Below are 22,975 nucleotides of genomic sequence, written 5' to 3'. Positions count from 1 at the left end.
GCAGCCATCTTTGTCAAGGAGGGCGAAAAGTTTCAGTGCGACGCCATTTTGATTCAGTGTGTAACAGAGTGCATGCACAGCCATCTAGCACAGGAACATAGAGTGGGTGGGGCTTCAGTGCTCCCAATCGGGTCCTGGAGAGACAATCAAGTGTGTGGGCGGGGCTTAATCTTTCCAACTGAACAGCAAGCGGCGGCCATTGTTGTTTGTGATACAACACACTGACAGGTGAGGACCCCCTTTTCTAATAAAAAGATTGGTGAGGTTGTAAAGTGTAATGTTATAGAAAGATTTACCAACAATGTTTTATAAGTACTTTAAGTTTCATGTTTCAAGGTATTAAAAGGTACGCTGGGCCATGTCAGTGCAGGGGCCCGAGGCCTAGGCTTCTCCAACGGCGGCAGCGCAACTCCAGTCCCAGGCTTCCGGCCCAGATAGGGACCAACGCTGGCAGAGGGGAGAGGGTCTGCTGGCTCCCCCTCTCCCTTTCCCCCCCTCCCCCCCACACACCCCCTTCCCCCCCCCACACACCCCCTTCACTCCCCTCCCACACACCCACTTCACCCCCGCTCCCACACACCCCTTCCCCCCCTTCCCACACACCCCCTTCCTCCCCTCCCACACACCCCCTTCCCCCCCCACACACCCCCTTCCCCCCTCCCAAACACCCCCTCCCCCCCTCCCACACACCCCCTTCCCCCCCTCCCACACCCTCCCTTCCCACACCCCCTTCCCCCCCTTCCACACACCCCCCTTCCCCCCCCACACCCCCCCTTCCCCCCTCCCACAAACCCCCTTCCCCCCTCCCACACACCCCTTCCCCCTCCCTTCCCCCCCACACCCCCATTCTCCCCCACACCCCCTTCCCCCCCACAGCCCCCTCCCCCTCCCACCCCTCCTTTCCCCCCCTCCCACCCCCCTTTCTCCCCCTCCCACCCCCCCTTTCCCCCACCCCTTTCCCCTTTCTCTCCTTCCCTCTCTCTCTCCTTCCCTCTCTGTCTCTCTCTCTTTCCCTCTGTCTCTCTCTCTCCCTCTCTCTTTGTCTCTCTCTCCATCTCTCTCTCTCTCTCACTCCCAGTCTCTCTCTCTCTCACACTCCCACTCTCTCTCTTACACTCCTACTCTCTCTCTCTCCCCCACTCTCTCTCTCTCTCCCCCACTCTCTCTCTCTCTCCCCCACTCTCTCTCTCTCCCCCACTCTCTCTCTCCCCCACTCTCTCTCTCTCCCCCACTCTCTCTCTCTCTCCCCCTCTCTCTCTCTCTCCCCCACTCTCTCTCTCTCTCCCCCACTCTCTCTCTCTCTCTCCCCACTCTCTCTCTCTCTCCCCCACTCTCTCTCTCTCCCCCACTCTCTCTCTCTCCCCCACTCTATCTCTCTCTCCCCCACACTCTCTCTCTCTCCCCCACTCTCTCTCTCTCCCCAGTCTCTCTCTCCCCAGTCTCTCTCTCTCTCCCCCTGTCTCTCTCTCTCTCCCCCTGTCTCTCTCCCTCTCTCCCCCAGTCTCTCTCTCTCCCCCAGTCTCCCTCTCTCTCTCCCCAGTCTCTCTCTCTCTCCCCAGTCTCTCTCTCTCTCCCAGTCTCTCTCTCTCTCCCCAGTCTCTCTCTCTCTCCCCCAGTCTCTCTCTCTCTCCCCCAGTCTCTCTCTCTCTCACCCAGTCTCTCTCTCCCCCCCAGTCTCTCTCTCTCTCCCCCAGTCACTCTTTCTCTCCCCCAGTCTCTCTCTCTCTCTCCCCCAGTCTCTCTCTTTCCCCCAGTCTCTCTCTCTCTTTCCCCAGTCGCTCTCTCTTCCCCCCAGTAGCTCTCTCTCATCCCCCAGTCGCTCTCTCTTCCCCCAGTCGCTCTCTCTCTCTCTCTCTCTTCCAACAACAACATGCCCTCAAAAAACCCTCGGCACCGCCGGGCACTTCAGCTAGTCTTCCTATGTAAGCATGTTCACTACTTCGTTTAATTTTTACATTGTTGCCCGATAATGCATCTTAACAGCACTTCACGGAATCATAGATGACCTCTACCAGCACAGAAAGCCACTATAGGGGGCGGCACGGTGGCATAGTGGTTAGCACTGTTGCCTCACAGCGCCAGGGACCCGGGTTCGAATCTGGCCTCGGGTGACTGTCTGTGTGGAGTTTGCACATTCTCCCCGTGTTTGCGTGGGTTTCCTCCGGGTGCTCCGGTTTCCTCCCACAGTCCAAAGATGTGCGGGTTAGGTTGATTGGCTATGATAAATTGACCCTTAGTGTTAGGGGGATTAAATACGTGGGGTTACGGGGATAGGGTGGGATATGTGGGGGTTATAGGGATCGGGTGGGATATGTGTCGGTGCAGGCTCGATGGCCGAAATGGCCTCTATCTGCATTGTGGGGTTTCTGTGATTCTGTGATATGTATATCCCAGCTCTTCGCAACAGCAATCCAAAATTAATCACACTACCCTGCTATCTCCCCAAGCCCTGTATTAATTCAAAACTAATTCCACTGACCTGCTCTCACCCCATTCCCCTGTATCTTCCTCTGCTTAAAATGTAAGCTTGGTGGCTTGCACTGTAAACTTAGAGCATCATAGAGGGAGAATGCACTCAGTAACTGCTTATTTACTTTCCAGCTGCACAGCCATGCCCATGTTTCAGCACTATGAGCAATATTACTACCATGCCAATTTGTTTGCTTTTTGACCTGTGAAATGGGGCATGAACCAAAAGCCAAGCAAGCAACCGACACAAGGTACCCGCTATCCCCATTTTCTCAGACTCACATCAAGTCACTGATGACTGGGGTCCTCTTCTGCCATGGTTGAAGCAGGTTCTCGACTTCTTCACCTGTTGTATAGCAATAGCCCTATTCAGGGCAAGGTGTAATGTGCATCAGGTGGTAGTCATTCCAGAATTGTATTCCACCACAACCTGTAACCTCATGGCCTGGCATATCCCTCACTCTACCATTACCATCAAGCCAGGGGATGAACCCTGGTTCAATAAGGAGGGTAGAAGAGCATGCCAGGAGCAGCACCGGGCATACCTAAAAATGATGTGCCAAACTGGGGAAGCTGCAACACAGGACTACAGGCATACTAAAAAGTGGAAGCAGCATGCTATAGACAGGGCTAAGTGATCCCAAAATCAACGGATCAGATCAAAGTCCTGCCACATCCAGTTGTGAATGGTGGTGGACCATTAAACAACTAACGGGAGGAGGAGGCTCCATGAATATCCCCATCCTCAATGATGGTGGAGCCCAGCACGTGAGTGCAAAAGACAAGGCTGAAGCGTTTGCAACCATCATCAGCCAGAAGTGCCAAGTGAATGATCCATATCGGCCTCCTCCTGAGGTCCCCACCATCACAGAAGCCAGTCTTCAGCCAATTCGATTCACTCCACATGATATCAAGAAACGGCTGAGCGCACTGGATACAGCAAAGGCTATGGGCCCTAACAACATCCCGGCTATCGTGCTGAAGACTTGTGCTCCAGAACTAGCCGCACCTCTAGCCAAGCTGTTCCAGTACAGCTACAACACTGGCATCTATCCGACAATGTGGAAAACTGCCCAGGTATGTCCTGTTCACAAAAAACAGGACAAATCCAATCTGGCCAATTACCGCCCCATCAGTCTACTCTCAATCATTAGCAAAGTGATGAAAGGTGTCATTGACAGTGCTATCAAGCAGCACTTACTCACCAATAACCTACTCACTGATGCTCAGTTTGGGTTCTGCCAGGACCAATCGGCCCCAGACCTCATTACTGCCTTGGTCCAAATATGGGCAAAAAGAGCTGAATTCCAGAGGTGAGGTGAGAGTGATTGCCCTTGACATTAAGGCAGCATTTGACCGAGTGTGGCATCAAGGAGCCCTAGTAAAACTGAAGTCAATAGGAATCAGGGGCAAAAGGCTCCACTGGCTGGAGACATACCTAGCACAAAGGAAGATGGTTGCGGTGGTTGAAGGTCAATCATCACAGCCCCAGGACATCGCTGCAGGAGTTCCTCAGGGCAGTGTCCTAGGCCCAACCATCTTCAGCTGCTTCATCAATGACCTTCCCTCCAACATAAGGTCAGAAATGGGAATGTTCGCTGATGACTGCACAGTGTTCAGTGCTATTCGCAACTCCTCATAATGAAGCAGTCCATGCCCACATGCAGCAAGACCAAGACGTTCAGGCTTGGGCTCATAAGTGGCAAGTAACATTCGCGCCACAGAAGTGCCAGGCAGTGACTATCTTCAACAAGCGAGAGTCGAACCACTGCCCCATGACATTCAACGGCATTATCATCGCCAAATCCCCCACCATCAACATCCTGGGGGTCACCATTGACCAGAAACTTAACTGGACCAGCCAAATAAATACTGTGGCAACAAGAGCAGGTCAGAGGCTAGGTATTCTGCGGCGAGTGTCTCACCTCCTGACTTCCCAAAGCCTTTCCACCATCTACAAGGCGCAAGTTAGGAGTGTGATGGAATTCTCTCCACTTGCCTGAATGAGTGCAGCTCCAACAACACTCAAGAAGCTCGACACCATCCAGGACAAAGCAACCCACTTGATTGGCACCCATCCACCACCTTAAACATTCACTCCCTCCACCACCAGCATACCGTGGCTACAGTGTGTACCATCTACAAGATGCACTGCAGCAACTTGCCAAGGCTTCTTCGGCAGCACCACCCAAACCCGCGACCTCTTCCACCTAGAAGGACAAGGGCAGCAGCCGCATGGGAACACCACCACCTCCAAGTTCCCCTTGAAGGCCCAGGCCTGCCTGTACTGCATGATCTCCTCTGATCCTGCTGTTCCACCCTCTGATCCTGCTGTTCCACCCACGAGCGGAAAAGGAAGGGCACCCAAAACCAGAGCTCCCTGGATGACTGAAGATATAGGCCATGGATTTCTGGGGTTTAGTGCAGCCATTATGGCCGGTTTTGATGAAAAAATGACAGCTGACTCGCTTCTGCCCGCTTGTAGCGGGTCCCGCAGGAGCCGTCATTTTGGGGAGGTCAGTAGCGCTGCCGTTGTCAGCGCTCGCTCCAGATATTTAAATGAGGCAGATTGTTACCTCAATGAGTGTGCAATGCTGATTTGACGCATGATCTGCCATTTTGGATGGCTGCTCCTTTTAACGCCCTCTCCTAATCATGATCAGATGACCAAGTGTTCAGTAGCGGGAAGACCCCCCAGCAGCGCTATTTAAAGAGATCATCAACAACTTGCAGCTAACTTGCTTTATAATTTCTACTGGCTCTGTCTAAGTTTGTGCAACTGTTTGGAGCTTTCTATAGTTATTTAAAGTTGCTGAGGTCCCAGGGAGTGTTGCTGCAAGTGGAGAATGCCTTGCTTCTCATTTAAAGAGTTCTGCTCACACCACTTGCTCACAGTCATGGGAGTATGACTGGGAGATGGAGCGGAGGTAGTGAAGAAGAGGAAAAGATCCACGCAGAGGGAGGAGGGGCAGGAGGGCTCTCAGCAGGAGGCCTTACCCACCTAGAGTCTTCCGAGAGCACTTCTCCTACCCTACTTAAGCCACGAGCAGGCTATTGTGAGGCTCTGCTTCACCAAGGGTGGTGGTCACAGAACTCTGCCACCTCTTGGAACCAGACCTGCAGCCTCAGATTAGGGCGACGACGGCTCGCCAAGTGGCCCTCGAGGTCACCGTGGCCCTCAATTTTTTCACCACCGGATCCTTTCAGCCTGCAGCAGGTGACATAGCTAACCAGTTCACCGTCCATTGCTGCATCCAGGAGGTCACAGAGGTCCTCTACTCCAGGAGAAGGGACTTCTTTGTCTTCTCTCTGAACAGAGAGAAGCAGGACGAGCGTGCATGTGGCTTTTCCATGGTGCAGGGCGCCGTATACCAATCCTGAGATGTCCCGTAACCGCAAAGGCTACCACTCACTTAATGTACAGTTCTTGTGCGTACATGCCCAGCGCTTCATGATGGTGAAAGCCAGCTATCCTGGCAGCAGTCATGATGCCTTCATTCTGTGCCAGTCCGGTGTGCCCGCACTCTTTCAGCCACCATGTCAAACCCGAGGGTGGCTGCTTGGAGACAAGGGCTATCCGCTTTGCACCTGGCTGATGACTCCCCTCTGCATCCCCACCCCTCATAGCCAGCACTCATATAATGATAGCCATGCTGCCACGAGGAACATCATCGAGTGGACCATAGGGGTGCTCAAGTAACAGTTCCACTGCATTGACCACTCAGGAGGAGGTCTCCAGTACTTGGCTGAACGGGCGTCCCATTTCGTAGTGGTCTGCTACATGCTCCCCAACTTGGCCATCATGAGCGTGCAGCCCTTGCCATCATGGGTTCCGGGACCACCTCAGAAGGAGGAGGAGGAGGAAGGGAGGAGGCCAGCAGCACATCTCCGTTCCGGAAGGGCTGTCCGTGAGCGCCTTATCAGACTCCGGTTCCAGTGAATGAAACCCCAGATCCCCGTTGCTCACCAGTTCCCCATCATACCATCCCTCTGTCACAGAACATCACAGCGTCCCCCTGGGCACAAAGCTGAAATGAAGGCCACCCCAAAACACACATTCCAAACAAAAATCATAAATTTATCAAATTCAAATCGAAAGAACAAAGTCAACTAATCACCCTTGTGCATTCCCTTAGTGCCTGTCATTTGTGTGCCCTTTCCTACTCTAATGCTCCTACAAAGTGCTCCCCCAGTGGCTGCAGCATGGCTGGTGGAAGGCTGCTGACTTTCAGTGTGAGAGACTACAGATGGCCTTGCAGGATGACCTCGACCAGCTGTTGACCTAGAAGGTCCCGGCTATAGACTGCACCACCTCGGCATGGGCGGCAGCAGTCTGAGCTGGTTGGCTGACAAACAGCAGCAAAGGCACTGGCGGAGTGGCAGTGGTGGGAATAGGAATGCTATCACCTTGAGAGACGACAGCAGGTTCTTGCTCCACGGAGCCACTGCCACTCCACCGGGGCTGCGCTTCAGCATTCCTAGCAATCTGTTGGAGCACAGATGGCTGGACTACTGCGATACCCTGCAAGCTCCTTTCGACACTCGTAAAGCTGAGACTGCAGGAGAACAGTCTGCGCTTCCACTGCAGCACTGATACGTTGGGTCGCTTCCGCCTGTGCTGCAATGGAAGCTGCAAGATCGCTCATCACACCCAGCATCATCTTTTGGTCCATAAGGTCTCTCATGGAGTTGCCCATCATTTCCATCCTGGAAATCATGGGCTCCAAGCTCTGCGCAAAGTCCCGTGCAATGTTGGAGCTGGACTCCTCCATGCTCCTTGACACTGACAAGAGGCTCGTTGAAAGGCTTGCCATTGCACCTAGCATTTCCGTGTGCATACCCTTCTTCTGAAGACCGCCCCATCAAGGTCATCATCTGAGTCCTGTGGAGCAGAACATGTGCGCAAACTCGCCTTCCATGGAGCTGGCACCAGAGCCATCCTTTCCCCCTCGCCTGGTTGCAACCTACCCATGCTGGTGACTCACCACGTGCAGATTCCGCCTCTATACTACCCTCTAAAGTAGGCGCAGTGCCATTATCTGAGCTGGTGTCTGCGAGTGTCAGGTGCAGTGCCGATGTGTCTTCTTTTCCTCGTCCATGTCTTCCTCAAGTTCAGGGACAGGCTGGTCAGGTTGCAGTTGTTGCGTATCTGGAAGCAGAAAGGCACAAGGGTTGGGTTGTAGTGAGGGGAGGGGGGAAAACAAGATATCTATGCATACACCATCAGCAGCTTTTAAGTGAGAGGAGGTTGTGGGATGAGGAGGAAGTGGGATGTGAGAAGAAGGATTAAGTATCGTCATACCGTCATCATCAGTGATGCTTTCCACTTCTCCGCTCGTCACGAACTGTCACAGCCCCTCCAATTATGTGGCACACTGCTTCCTCCAGGTCGGTTAGGTTCTCAACCCTCACTTGGCAGCCTCCTGTCTGCTGTTGCTCTCTGCGGTTATGAGCCACCTTTGCCTGCAAGAGAAAGGGAAGTGTGTCAGTGCGTGTGGTGCAATGTGTTTGGATGATATGCCTGCCATGGGTGAATAGCTGGCAGTATGTGCAAGGTGCGAGATGTGGGTGTGAGTCTTGCAGCAGTGGTAAATGTGTGAGGGTGAAGTGAAGCTATAATTACGAGGCGTGAGTGGTGATAGCTAGAGATTGTTGGTAGGTGAGTGCTGGGGGCATGGTGCATTAAGCAGTGTGTGAGGCTTGTGGTTCAGATGGTGGGATATGGCATTTGCTGAAGCCTTCACTCACCTTGACCAGTCGTGTGAGGTCATTAGACTTTTTGCGGCTCTGGATTCAGGTCCTGGGGACAACACACGTCGCAGTGATGGATTGAGCTATCTCCTCCCAGATCCTAGTGCTGTTCAACCTTGAAGGCCTCTTGCCCCCATGTGGGTATAGGACATCCCACTGAGAACGGGCACAGGCAGATAGCGCTGGGTGGTGCCCCCTCCTGTTTTCAGGCCTTATCCAATTTCTAGTCTATAAAGATTAAAATGAAACAGAAAAAGGAGGCTTATGATAAATGTCAGGTTCATAGTACAGTAAAATGCCAAACTGAATACAGAAATACAGAGGAGAACTGAAAGAGGAAATAAGAGGGGCAAAGAGAGTGTATGAGAATAGATTAGCGGGTAACATAAAAGGGAATCCAAAAGTCTTTTATAAGCATATAAATAATAAAAGGGTAGTTAAAGGTAGGGTGGGGCTGATTAAGACCAAAAAGATGATCTTCTTGTGGAGGCAGAGAACATGGCTGAGGTACTAAATGAATACTTTGCATCTGTCTTCACTAAAGAGATTGCTGCCAATGTCGCAGTAAAGGAGGAGGTAGGAGAGAAATTGGGTAGGTTGAAAATATATAAAGAGGAGTTACTTAAAGGATTGGCAGTGCCCAAAGTAGAAAGGTCACCCGGTCTGGATGGGATGTATCCTAGGTTGCTGAGGGAAGTAAGGGTGGAGATAGTGGAGGCTCTGGCCACAGTCTTGCTTAGATATAGGTGCGGTGCCGGAGGACCAGAGGATTGCAAATGTTACACCCCTGTTCAAAAAAGGCGAGAGGAGATGAACCCAGCAACTACAGGCCAGTCAACCTGATGTCGGTGGTGGGGAAACTTTTAAAGACAATAATCCGAGACAAAATTAATCGTCATTTGGAAACACATAGGTTATTCAATGAAAGTCAGCACAGATTCGTTAAAGAAAAATCGTGTTTGACTAACTTGATTGAGTTCTTTGATGAAGTAGTGAAGAGGGTTGATGAGGTTAGTGCGGTTGATGTGTATATAGATTTTCAAAAGGCTTTTGATAAGGTACCACATAATAGACTTGTTAGCCTAATTGAAGCCCATGGGATTAAAGGGGCAATGGTTGCGCGGATATGAAATTAGCTGAAAGACAAAAAGCAGAGAGTAGTGGTGAACAGTTGTTTTTCAGACTGGAGGGAGGTATACAGTGGTGTCCCCAGGGGCCGGTATGCAGACCACTGCTCTTTTTGATATATATCAATGACCTAGACTTGGGTATACAGGGCATACTTTCAAAGTTTTCAGATGACATGAAACTTGGAAATGCAGCAAACAGTGAGGAGGCTAGTAACAGACTTCAGGAGGACATAGGCAGACTGGTGAAATGGGCAGACACATGGCAGATGCAATTTAACGCAGAGAAGTATAAAGTGATGCATTTTGGTAGGAAAAATGAGGAGAGGCAGTTTCAACTAAATGGCACAATTTTAAACAGGGTGCAGCAACAGAGGGGGTGTATGTACACAAATATTTGAAGGTAGCAGGACAAGTTGAGAAAGCTGTTAAAAACATATGGGATCTATGGCTTTATAAATAGAGGCATAGAGTAGAGAAGCAAGGAAGTTATGTTAAACCTTTATAAATCACTGGTTAGGCCTCAGCTGGAGTATTGTGTCCAATTCTGGGCCCAACACTTTAGGTAGGATGTCAAGGCCTCAGAGTAGGTACAGAGGAGATTTACTAGAATGGTACCAGGGATGCAGGACTTCAGTTACGTGGTGAGACTAGAGAAGCTGGGATTGTTCTCCTTAAAGCAGAGAAGGTTAAGGGGGGATTTAATAGAGGTGTTCAAAATCATGAAGGGTTTTGATAGAGTAAATAAGGAGAAACTGTTTCCAGTGGCAGAAGGGTTGGTAACCAGAGGACACAGATTTAAGATAATTGACAAAAGAACCAGAGGCGATATGAGAATTTTTTTTTGCTCAGCAAGTTGTTATGATCTGGAATGCACTGTCTGAAAGGGTGGTGGAAGCAGATTCAATAATAACTTTCAAAAGGGAATTAGAGATAAATATTTGAAGGGAAGCATTTGCAGGGCTATGGGGAAAGGGGAGGGAAGTGGGACTAATTGGATAGTTATTTCAAAGAGTTGGCACAGGCACGATGGGCTGAATGACTTCCTTCTATGCTGTATCATTCTATGATTCTATGAGTAGCAAACATAGCTGCATAGGACAACCATGCATCACCCATTTTATATGTATGCTGAGCTCCAGTAGTGCAGTTCAGGTGCTGAGACCTTATTTTGAGACTAGTGTACATCTGGTACTCAATGCCACACAGTGGGTGCACAGCAGGCTTCAGTGTGTCATAATATAGGTTGGCTGCACCCAGTGCACAGCATCATAATAACAACATAAGTGTGGCATTAAAGAGGAAAGCAAGCTTCTTGGAGACCAAGGGAGGAGATATGGGACTCCAGTTGAGATTCGAGGAGCTAGTGAAGCCAAGAAAGCCAATGAAAGTGAATGAGTTACAAGATTCCATCACCCAAATGTGCCCATTCCAATGAACCTTCAGTACAAGTAAATGTAGAAACCAGTTTTGCTTTAGTTTTGATCTGCCTGGCCTTATAATAAATAAGTTGTAATAAATCCCGAAATAATCGGAGTGACTGCCTGTGATTTCCTGAGAAAAATTTGCAGGGCTATGGGGAAAGAGCAGGGGAATGGAACTAATTGGAGAGTTCTTTCAAAGAGCCGGCACAGACACAATGGGCCGAATGGTTTCCTTCTGTGCTGTATCATTCTATGATTCTATGCGTTCCCTGCTTGGAGTGCTGGGTCATGGAGTCATGGCTTATATTGTTGGAAATTAATAATATTATGCGTGTATTACAGCTAGAGTATTATTTTTTGCAGATGTCATTTGCCTGAGTTTGTCCTGGACTTTGGATTTGTAATCCTCGGCACTGTCAAGTTACATATCGTCAAGATTACGAACACAGGCTTTTTGCCGGTATCCTTTCACACTACCCAACATGCTCTTAAGAAGACAGGTAAGGAATCTGTGGTGCAAGGAAAGGCGATGGTTCAAAGCTAAATACGCATTTATTTTGCAGAAAATACAATATAAACTGTAAATTTCCCCCTTTTCCTCACAATTTATAGATGTTGATGCAATTGTTGTAGTACAGTTAGGGGGGCCTTTAGCGCCTGTGGCATTAGACACATTCTCCTCAAATTATGGGCACTGAGGCCTGCTCAGCATCTGTGACCTTCAGAACCTGGGAACCTATTGTGAGCTAGGCCCTGTAATGTGTTCAGTGTGCCTGGACAGTGCCAAAATAAAACAGGCACTGCACAGCAGCCTCTTCCTTAAAGTTGGGTCTTTACTGCTTAAAGGTGTACTGCTGTTTTTCTGATTTCTGTGCAGCTGTTTGTAATTCATGGCTTCTGAGCTACGTTGCAGTTGTAGCAGAAAGAAAGCTGCTGAAACTTATTGGAGCCTAGCGGAGAACCCCTTAAAGCTGCTTCCCCAGGGGAATGGTCATAGTTGGAGAGGAGCTATGGGTATCAGTCTGGTTATCTTTCTTTCTCTCTAGTTGCAGTCTGTAGCAGATCAAAGAAGGTGAACTGGAACAGCTGTGTTCATACAATAAGGTGAACAATAAGGTTCCATCCTTATACTGAGTCTATGGTTCACACTTTTGTACCTGGATGTGTCGAACAAAATTTGCATTTCCCAAGGAGGCCATCACTGACCTTTGTACACTTCTGCAGCTGGACCTGCAAACCAATTCAGCAACAGTCACAGTCAAAGTGACCGCAGCCTTGAACTTTTATGCTTACAGTGTCGTTCCAATCAACAGCAGGAGATATTTGCTAAATCTCTCAACCAACACACAGCCGCATCATGTAGGTCACGGGTGCTTTGTTTGCCTGAGCCTCTCAGTTCATCAATTTCCCTATGGAAAACAAGCAGCAACTTTTAACCGTCTGACTGGTTTCCCCAAAATAGCATGCAAATTGCCGCATGGCCCCCACAAGGAGACTGCAGCTGGTCTGTGACAGCAGGTACCAAATCATCCATGTTAATGGCTGTTACCCTAAAAATTGCCCTGGTTCATTACTTTTATAGCAATCCATGATTTCAACTTTATTTGATGGGCCACTCAATGGATGGCTGTTGACTATCCACTGCAGCTTGCCACATTGGGGAACCCAAGAGCAAGAGGTGAAGAGCAATATACTTGGGCTCATGCTGCTATCAGGGTCTTGGTCCAGCACACATTTGGCATCCTTAAGCAAAGGTTCAGATTCCTGGCAGCCTTCTGCATGTTACAATTATTCAACCTCCTGAGTTCAAAGGGGCATCACAATTTACAGCACAAATATGTACAGCACATCCCAGCTCATCCATCTATCTAGGAAAGCCTAAAGTGCCTCCATCACAACATTTAACTGGCTTTGAAGTGAGTCCCATTTTTTTTACTTCCGTTGCCCTACCCAGAAGTACATCAATCATTCTTTGCATGAAGAACTTTCTGATATCAGCCCAAAATTTGTCTGGAGCCTTGTTTCAGTGTCAAGATTTACCTTGAAGCAATACTCTGGGTTAAATTTAACTCTGGGCGGCCGGATTTCGCGGGCCTCGGGGAACCTGGCAGCTAAAGGAAGGTGAGGACTGCTGAATCCAGGCGGTAAGTGCCTTTCCACTTACCTGCTGGACCCAGCGTACCTGCCTTGCCAACCCCCCGCGATCAGATCCCACCTCCCCCGACCCTTCCGACCTCTGCCCCCGCTTGGCCTCTGCCATCCCCGCCCCCATTCCATGAGGCCTCCGATCTCCGATCCTCCCTCTGACCTTCCAATGCACCTCCCTCTCCTCACCGGCCCCTGATCTCCCCTCCAGCCTTCCGACATCTCCCGATCTCCGACCCCCCCTCTGGCCTACTGATACAGAAATAACAGTGCAAAGAAAGAGACCCTGTCTGAATCCACCTCTTTGTTTCCACCTGTTTTGCGGTGGGTTCAAACAATTGTGACATTGGGCCATCTGTCAGTTCCCAGTGTATTCCACCACTTCTGTGATTTTCTGCCAGAAGTGATGAGAGAGCATTGAATATGGGTGAGCAATATGGTGAGCCACTCACTCCATCCCTCTCCCTAGCATCTGTCTGAGATGAACCACACTGTTCGCAACCTTGGTGTCATATTTGACCCTGAAATGAGCTTCCGACTACATATCCGCAGCATAACTAAGAATGCCTATTTCCACCTCCCGTAACATCGTCTGTCTCCGCCCTTGCCTCAGCTCATCCGCTGTTGAAATCCATGCCTTTGTTACCTCTAGACTTGACTATTCCAACTCACTCCTGGCTGGCCTCCCACATTCTACCCTACGTAAACCTGAGGTCATCCAAAACTCTGCTGTCCGAGTCCTAACTCACACCAAGTCCTGTTCACCCATCACCCCTGTGCTCTCTGACCTACATTGGCTCCCGGTTAAGCAACGCCTCGATTTCAAAATTCTCATCCTTGTTTTCAAATCCCTCTTTGGCCTTGCCCCTTCCTATCTCTGTAATTTCCTTCAGCCCCACAACCCCCCGAGATAGCTGCGCTCCTCTAATTCTGCCCTCTTGAGCATCCCTGATTATAATCGCTCAACCTTTGGTGGCCGTGCCTTCTGTTGCCTAGGCTCTAGGCTCTGGAATTCCCTGCCTAAACCTCTCCGTCTCGCTACCTCTCTTTCCTGCTTTAAAACGCTCCTTAAAACCTACCTCTCATCTGCCCTAATTTCTCCTTATGTGGCTCGGTGTCAAATTTTGTCTTTTAATAATCCTGTGAAGTGCCTTGGGATGTTTTACTACGTTAAAGCGCTATATAAATACTTGTTGTTGTAAAGTTCCACACAGGAGACTGTTAGCAAAAATGGAATTGGAGGCAACGCAATTGACATGGGTAGGGAATTAGTTAGGAGGTAGGAGACAGAGAGTCGGGATAATGGGTATGCACTCCAATTGGCAGGAAGTGACCAGTGGTGTCACCCAGGGATCTGTACTGGGGCCTGAGCCATTATGTTTATCAATTTCTGGGCACTGAACCTCAGGCAGGATATATTGGCCTTGGAGAGGGTGCAACGCAGATTAACCAGAATGATATCTGAGCGAATCTGCTCTTCCACACATCCTAGCTGCTAGTTGGAACGGATTTGGGTGTTGGCTGAAGCATACGAGTGTGTTTCCTTCAGATTCTCTTCTTTAATTTTACTTCTCTTCTTTTGAAAAAATACCTGCCTCCACCTGATCCTTCCCTACAAATCTGTAATTCAGCAATTTCCTCCCTGTCTGCAGTACATTGATCCTTGAATATGCTTTGCCACCATATTGACTCAGCTATGAAGTGTGGTGACTGCAGAAGAGAAAATACCTGTAATACAGCAGTGTTGTTGTAAAAGGAAAACTGCAAGTGACGATATGCATCACATGCACCAAAGGGAAAATGAAATAATAATTAGAAAGGAGAAGGCTGAGGGGTGACCTAATAGACATCTTTCAAATTATGAAGGAGTTTGATAGAGTAGACATAGAGAAGATGTTTCCACTTGTGGGGAAGACCAAAACTAGGGGCCATAAATATAAGATAGTCAATAATAAATCCATAAAGAATTCAGGAGAAACATCTTTACCCAGAGAACGGTTCGAATCTACATGGAGTAATTGAGGTGGATAGCATAGATGCATTTAAGGGGAAGCTAGATAAGCACATGAGGGAGAAAGGAATAGAGGATATGCAGTGAAGGTTAGATGAAGTAAGGTGGGAGGAGGCTCGTGTGGAGCATAAACACCAGCATGGACCAGTTGGACTGAATGGTCTGTTTCTGTGCTGTACATTCTATGGGCTAGAAATTCATTATAGCCAAGAAATGGGCAGTGTTTAGACTAAAAAAAATTAAGCCGTGCCACCTGAAAATCGTCTAGGATGCATGCAAAATTCGTGCTCACTCCTCATTGAAATGATAGTAGTCATGATTCTAGTCTAAAAACTCAAGCTTATTGGTGTTACACTGACAAGCTGGACCAATATCGGGGGCAGTCTAATTGCAAGTAACGATTGCCACAGGCTTTTTTCAGTATGTAAAGGAGAGGTTTATTGATGCTGTAGCACCTTATTGTCAGGATTATTGGGTGTGTAGCTGCCCCAACAAACATAAGAAGAAGGTCAAGGAGAAGGAGAAGGAGAAGGAAGGGTTCTTTACAAATCCTGATGGCAGATCGTTGCCCCAGGGAATGAGCCCGGAGGTTCTCCGATGAGGCTCTGGAGGCATTGGTTTTCGCGGTGAAGAGAAGGCGGGCGGTCCTGTACTCGCCAATTGGCAGGAGGCCCTCGCCACAAGTCTGCCGCACTATGTGGAGGGAGGTAGCACACCACGTTACGGGCAAAACTGTGGTCCCCAGGACCCACACCCAGTGCAGTAAGAAGTTTAACGACCTCACACGGGTGGTCAGGGTGAGTGAAGGCTTCAACAAATGCTACATACCACCATCTGTACCACAAGCTTCATGCCCTGCATCATCAGGAAGCTCGCTATCCTGGCAAAGCCACATGAGCACTTGTCCTGCTTCTCTCTGGTGATCAGGAAGCCAATGTAGTCCCTTCTCCTGGTGTAGAGAGCCTCAATGACCTCCCAGATGCAGCGATGGATGTAGAACTGTGAGATATTAGCTATGTCTCCTGCTACAGACTGGAAGGGTCTGCTGGTGAAGAAATTGAGGGCCACAGTGACCTTGACTGCCACTGGGAGAGCTGTGGTCGCCCTGGTCTGAGGCTGGAGGTCTGGTTGCAGGAGGTGGCAGAATTCTGTGACCACCTCCTTGATGAAGCAAAGATTCCTAATACGCTGCTCCTCACTTAATTAAAGGTAGGAGAAGTGATGTCGGAAGACCCTAGGAGGGTAAGACCTCCTGTTAAGAGCCCTGATGGTCCTCCTCCTCCCTCTGTGCACATGTTCCCGTCTTTCTCGCTGCCTCCGCTCCCTCCACCGTAGATGCTGGAGGGCGAGGTCGACTGCCAGTACAGCCCCCATGTCTTTTGGCAAGTGTTGTAGTTTGAAGTGTCTCAAAAATAATGAGGGAGTTTTTTACTTGCCAGAACACTCCCTGATACCAAATAACCTTGAACTAACTAAAGAAAACTCTTGCAATAGCAGGAAGTAGCTGACAGCTACTCAAACTGCAAAACCCTGCCAGTGCGAGTGATTGGTGGTGCTCCCTTTAAATAGCATCGCTGGAGGCAGCTTCCTGCTGCTGCTGCTGCCACCTCAACCTGTCATTGCTTTCTCCAGCCGGTAACTTTAATGGCCAAAACAAAGTTGGGAGATCGGACGTCAAGTGAGCGTTGCACTGACATCATGATCTCAGTGATTGCGATGTCCCCGGTTTAGTGGCAGTGCTACCAGCAAGATGGATATGGCGTGCGGCACTTGAACCGCCATCAGCCGCCGGTAGAGCACTGAACGCTGTTTTAGTGTCATCTCAGCACTAACGTGTGGCGCTAAACACACAAATTTCTCCCCCCATGTATCTATGTATGCCCTACTCCTGTTCCTGTGTTCCTAAATTATAGGTTAATGGCAGGAATACATATTCCAACATATTTTCTGTCATCAGTGCCTCAGCAATGCTGGGCTCCAGAAATTGGAGGCAGGGTTTAATGAGAAGGCCAGCTTGCCTAGTGCAATCAAACACAGAGCAATTGATTACACTGGACAACATGGGACATGGGAGCTAGAAATTCGGTACCTTGGCGCCTCCTGTTAGCACCCGGGCATGGCGCTAACAGGGCGCTAAGGGCTTATCGTCCGGGCGCGGTGATTCCAATGCTGCCCGTGAAATTCAGTCAGCATTCAATGTTGGCGCTAACACTTAGCACCTGACCGTGACGTCAATGAGTGTGCGACACCCCGTTAGTGCCCCGGATGCAAAATTCAGTCGCTTCCCCTGACTTACCGCCTGTCGCTGAGAACGACAGAAACAGCAGGCGCTGATACCTGGGATTGCCCTCCCAGGGCGCTATTTAAAGATATCACCTACTGGGTCATTGGGAGGTCAGATTCATTACTGGCTTGTCAGCTAGCATTTTGGCTGCGTTCACATTTTCTCCATCTTTGCTTTGTTGCTGCTCTAACAGTTTCTTCACTTGTATTGCTCTGAACATTTCTACCTCCTCTGTTATGGGGGCTGGACTGACACTCCACCTTGTCCTACGCTGGAGGCAGCGGATGCAGAGACAGAGATTGCCTAATGTGGCCAGAGGTAGGAGGAGGGCCGACAGACCTCGCCACAGGAGGCCTTACCCTCCCAGGGTTTTCCGGGAGCACTTCTCCTACATTCATCTCTCAGAGGAGCAGTGCCTTAAAAGGCTCCACTTCAGCAAGGAGGTGGTCACAGAGCTCTGCCACCTCCTGCAGCCAGACCTCCAGACTCAGCTCAGGATCAGGACATCTCTCTCAGTGACAGTTAAGGTCACAGTTGCTCTCAATTTCTACGCCAGCAGCTCTTTCCAGGCTTCAACAGGGGATATTGCGAAAATTTTGCAGTTCGCCATCCATTGCTGCATCCGGGAGGTAACAGACGCTCTCTACAGAAGGAGAAGGGAGTACATCTCATTCCCCATCACCAGAGAGAGGCAGAGCGAATGCTCATGTGGCTCTGCAAGGATAGCAGGCTTCCCCATGGTTCAGGGCGCAATTGACTGCACCCACATAACATTGTGGGCACCTCATCACAATGCAGAGGTGTTCCATAACCGCAAAGGCTACCACTCTCTGAATGTTCAGTTGGTGTGCAACCACAGACAGCTCATCCTCGCCATCGATGCCTGCTATCCTGGCAGCAGCCACGATGCATTCATCCTCTCCCAGCACTGTTCCACCCACCACATAAAGCTCTCGGCTGGCTGCTCGGAGACAAGGGTTATCCACTCGCCACCTGGCTGATGACACCTGTTAAGTCCGTGAATGATTGAGACACGGACTAGCAGGAGAGAAAACAAAACGATCTTTACTGGTGGAAGGTATAAACGAATCTAACCAACAGAGGCTCTCTAGTGCCTTTTATACAGGGGTGGTCACTGCCGGTATTGCAGTCTGAGACCAGTTATTCTCTTAAAGGTACATACACAACAATTCCTCCCCTTTTAGATAAACAGTACATAACATTCATTTAACACTAATGATAACGAATTACAATCACAATTACTGTTGCTAGATACATTGGTTAAGTTTAAACAATTATAAGTTCAGTCTTTGAGGAGGCTTCCTGATTCTGTCTGGATAACGCCTCTTTGGAGTATCAGGTTCTTCTGGCAATGTTGAGTCGAAATCAATGTCGTTGTTTCGTTCATCTGCTTCCAATATTACCGGTTCTGCGGTAGCTGCAATTGGAACGTCGATTTCATTACCAGGTGTATCAGATCGTGGTGTGCAGTTGACGTTTTCCAGTGACTCTAGAATCTGGTCAGCATGGTGTCTTACAATGCTCTCCCCAACGTCCACCGTATACATGCGAGGTCCTTGTCGTGTACAAATCGTTCCTGGCTGCCATTTCTCAGTGCGGTAGTCCCGGGCCAAAACTGGTTGACCTATCTTAAAACTCCTGGTCGGCCTTTCGTTCATATTCTGAAACTGCCTGTTCTCCACATCTCTTCGGACGTTTGGCTTAACCAAATCCAAGCGGCATCGTAGTCTTCGATTGAAGAACATCATGGCTGGAGTTTGGTTGGTAACTGCATGTGTTGCATTCCGGTAGGCAAACAAGAAGTTGTCCACCTTGTGTTGTAGGGGTATATCTTCATTACACATTGCCTTGATAGCCTTCTTGAATGTTTGGACAAACCTCTCGGCCAATCCATTAGTGGCTGGATGATATGGGGCAGATGTGTAATGCTTAACACCATTGTTCTTTAAGAACCTCCGGAACTCTTCAGACACAAACTGTGGTCCATTGTCAGAGCAAATCTGTTCAGGCAGCCCATTCCTGGCGAATATGGTTCGTAAAACTGCGATAGTTTTTTCCGTGGTGGTTGAGGACATTTTTATTACCTCTGGCCACTTTGAATGTGCACCACCGCAATTAAAAACATCGAGTCCATGAAGGGACCAGCAAAATCAATGTGCACCTTTTGCCATGGAGATGAGGACCACTCCCATGGATGCAGAGGAGCTTGTGGTGGGGCGTTTTGGACCTTCTGGCATCCTGCACAGCTCTTGGTCATCTCTTTGATTTCTCCATCGATTCCCGGCCACCACACAAATGCTCTGGCTAAGCTCTTCATTTTTACCCCACCCAGATGACCCTCATGAAGCTCATTGAGCACTCTATCCATCAACAGGTGGAATTACTACTCTGGATCCACACATCAAGGTTCCTCTGCACACTGACAGCTGTTCTCTTCTTGATGAAAATGCTGGCAGCAGTGGTTCGCCATGTGCTGGCCATCCCTTCACCGTTAAATCATAGACCCGTGATAGTGTCGGGTCATTCCGTGTTTCCTTTTCTATGTTTGCATTCGTCACAGGGAGACATTCGACTATGGTCGAGTGGAATAACTCCATTGGATCCACTGCAAGGTCTTCTTCTTCCACCGTCGGCAACGGTAGACGTGACAATCCATCAGCATTTCCATGCTGTTTAGTTCCCCTGGACTCGATGTCATATTGGTGTGCCCCTAGGAAAAGGGACCATCTCTGCAGCCGTTGTGCTGTCATTATCGGTACGCCCTTCTGAGGGTTGAAAATGGAGACAAGAGGTTGATGATCGGTTAGTAGAGTAAATTTTTGACCGTGCAGATAGTGATTGAACTTCTTCACCCCCCACACTAGGCTGAGGGCCTCTCTGTCAATCTGGGCGTAGTTACGCTCGGCAGAGGTTAACGAGCGTGACGCAAAAGCTATCGGCCTCTCCAAACCATTAAGGAATTTATGTGACAGTACCGCCCCAATGCCGTAGGGAGACGCATCACATGCCAGCCTGATTGGCAGTGCTGGGTTGTAGTGAGCCAATACTTCCTTCGAAGTGATTAAGTTCTTACTCTTCTGAAAAGCACGTTTACAATCATCGCTCCATTTCCATGCTACCCCCGTTCGTAGCAGGGCGTTCAGTGGATGCAGAATTGTCGACAAATTCGGCAAAAACTTATGATAGTAATTCACCAACCCGAGGAATGACCTCAGTTGCGACACATTTTCAGGCGCTGGGGCCTTAACAACCGCTTCAATTTTGTCAGGGGACTTATGTAACCCCTCTTCATCAATCACGTGGCCACAATACGATATCTGTTTCTTAAAAAATTCGCACTTGGGGCGGTTGGCTCGCAGCCCATGTTCCCGTAGTCTAGTGAGCACCTGTTCTAGGTTGTTAAGGTGTTCACTGTCATCTTCACCTGTTACAAGGATGTCGTCCAAGTAACACTGAGTCCCTGGAATCCCTTGCAGGACTTGTTCCATCGCTCTTTGCCATATCGCCGGAGCCGATGCTACTCCGAATACCAATCGATGATATTCGTAAAGACCTTTGTGAGTGTTTATCATGAGATACTTCCTAGAGGACTCTTCAACCTCCATCTGCAAATATGCTTGTGCTAGGTCAATTTTTGTAAAACGCTTCCCTCCAGACAGTGAGGCGAAGATGTCTTCTATCCTTGGAAGAGGATATTGTACAGTGTGAAGGACAGGGTTCACCGTCACCTTGAAATCCCCACAGATGCGAATGTTCCTTGGCTCTCTGGACTTATTGCTTAACGTTTTTTTCATGACAGGAACGATGGGTGTCGCCCACTCGCTCCAGTCGACCTTAGACAACACGCCCGCCTTCTCCAGATTCTCCAGCTCTGCCTCGACGGCTGGACGAATTGCATATGGTACCGGTCTCGCTTTGAAAAACTTGGGAACTGCATTCTCTTCTATTTTTAACGAGGCGGTTACGCCTTTAAGCCTGCCCAGTTCTTGTTGAAATACCTCTTTGGCGTTAGCTAAGATTGTTGACAATCGTCCAGGAGTGACGTCTTCATCTTTTTTACCATCCACTGTCATTGCATGAATGGAATGCCAATCTAAGTTTATCTTCCTGATCAATTCCCGTCCCAATAACGGTGGTCTACCATTTGGCAGTATGTAGAGATACAATTTCCGTATTTTCTTGCCATTGTATTCGACAGGCACCCTTATTTTTCCTCTGGGGTATACTTTTTGCCCCGTATACGTCGTCAAGATGATGGATGTCTCTCTCAAGGGTATGTGTGAAAATAGCCGCTCGTAGTCTCGTCGATTCATGACGGTTAGCGCTGATCCTGTATCCAATTCCATTTTAACTTGGGACCCTGCTATCGTGAGAGTGACCAAAATGGTTCGGTGATCCTCTTTTGCGATTACATTGTGAAGCTTGAGACAGCTTAGTCTTCTGTTTCCGGATTCACTATCGCTCATCTGGTCTTCGGAACTACTGTCCGTCATCTTTTGTACTTTCTTGTACGGTTCCTTAGTAGCCTTTTTGTTGTCGCTGGTCTTCTTCCCAGACCTACAAACTCGTGCAATGTGTCCAATCTTCCCGCATTGTCTGCATATTTTGTCTTTGGACCAGCAGTCCTTCTGGTCATGGTTAGTTCTGCCGCAGCGATAACATTTTGTAAATCCCCGTGTCATTTCGTGGGTGCTGTATTCCTGTGGTTTTTGTTGAATTTCTGCAGCTCCCCTGGCTGCTGCTTCATACGATACTGCCACGCTGAAAGCCTTATCTAGCGTCAGCTCTTTTTCTGCGAGTAACTTCTTCTGTGTTCCTTCACTCAGGAGTCCACAGACAAATTTGTCCCGTAGGGTATCTGCCAGTCCTGCTCCGAACTGGCAGTGCTTTGATAGCTTGCGTAGTTCCGTAAGATACTCAGCATTGCTCTCATCTTTGTGCTGAGTTCTCCTGTGGAATTTAAATCTTTCTGCTATCAACAGCGGTGCAGGGTTTAAGTGCCCCTGTAGAACAGCAACAATTTCGTTAAAACTCTTCGCCTTCGGTTTGGCTGGAGTAATCAGATCCCGCAATAGGCTGTACGTTCTAGCGCCCATTAAGTTTAACAATATCGATGCCTTTTTCCCCTCCGCTATATCGTTTGCCTCGAAATATACCTCGACTCTTTCCACATACGTGGTCCAGTCCTCTAATGTATTATCAAAAGCAGTGATACAGCCAGTCTTCGGCATCTTGCAAATCTAAAATGGCGCCTCCCGTGCTTTGCCTTCTTCTCTGATTTAACAAAATGGCGCCTCCCGCGCTTTTCCTTCTTCCCCGCTGTTGTTAGCGCTGCTTTGCACGGTTTCTTGCGCGTAGTCTTTTTCTTTTATTATTTTCCCGTCATGGAGCGGACCCTGTGGGACACTTCCCTCCCTCTTCTGAGGCCCGAACGCTGCCCAGCTTCGAAATACCGGCCGCGCCCTGTATGATCCACCCTCTCTCTCTCTCCTTGCTTCCCGACTCGCTGCCCAGCCCCGTTGCAGCCCAGGAAGGATCAGAGCACTACCTGCCACCAGCCCGATTAGCTGGGAAACCACGGACCAAGGAACCCAGCCTGGCTCTGGACAGTCTCTCCTGCAAAGCCTTGAACCCGATGATTGACGGTCGACGCCCGTTCCTCGAGTTTCAATGGACTCTTTTTTTTTCTTCTGGCTCCGACCTTCAACAACATCGTCGGAGCTGTTGCTGAGTTGCAGGTAAG

At 49.2% G+C, this 22,975-nt stretch overlaps 1 protein-coding gene across 1 annotated transcript in view; it reads left to right on the top strand.

The window, feature by feature from the left end:
• hydin (HYDIN axonemal central pair apparatus protein) overlaps nt 1–22,975 on the top strand; it is a 946,920-nt gene that overhangs the window by 757,179 nt on the left and 166,766 nt on the right. The window contains exon 28 of the mRNA XM_085992020.1: nt 11,135–11,271. Coding sequence (XP_085848146.1) covers nt 11,135–11,271 — 137 coding nt within the window. The remainder of the gene's footprint in view (nt 1–11,134; nt 11,272–22,975) is intronic.

This window comes from Somniosus microcephalus, chromosome 6 (assembly GCF_052327205.1).
Source record: "Somniosus microcephalus isolate GS21.2 chromosome 6, FLI_Smic_1.0, whole genome shotgun sequence".
NCBI classification, from domain to species: domain Eukaryota; kingdom Metazoa; phylum Chordata; class Chondrichthyes; order Squaliformes; family Somniosidae; genus Somniosus; species Somniosus microcephalus.
Note: the sequence above shows the minus strand (reverse complement) of the source record. Positions and strands in the feature narration are given on the sequence as shown.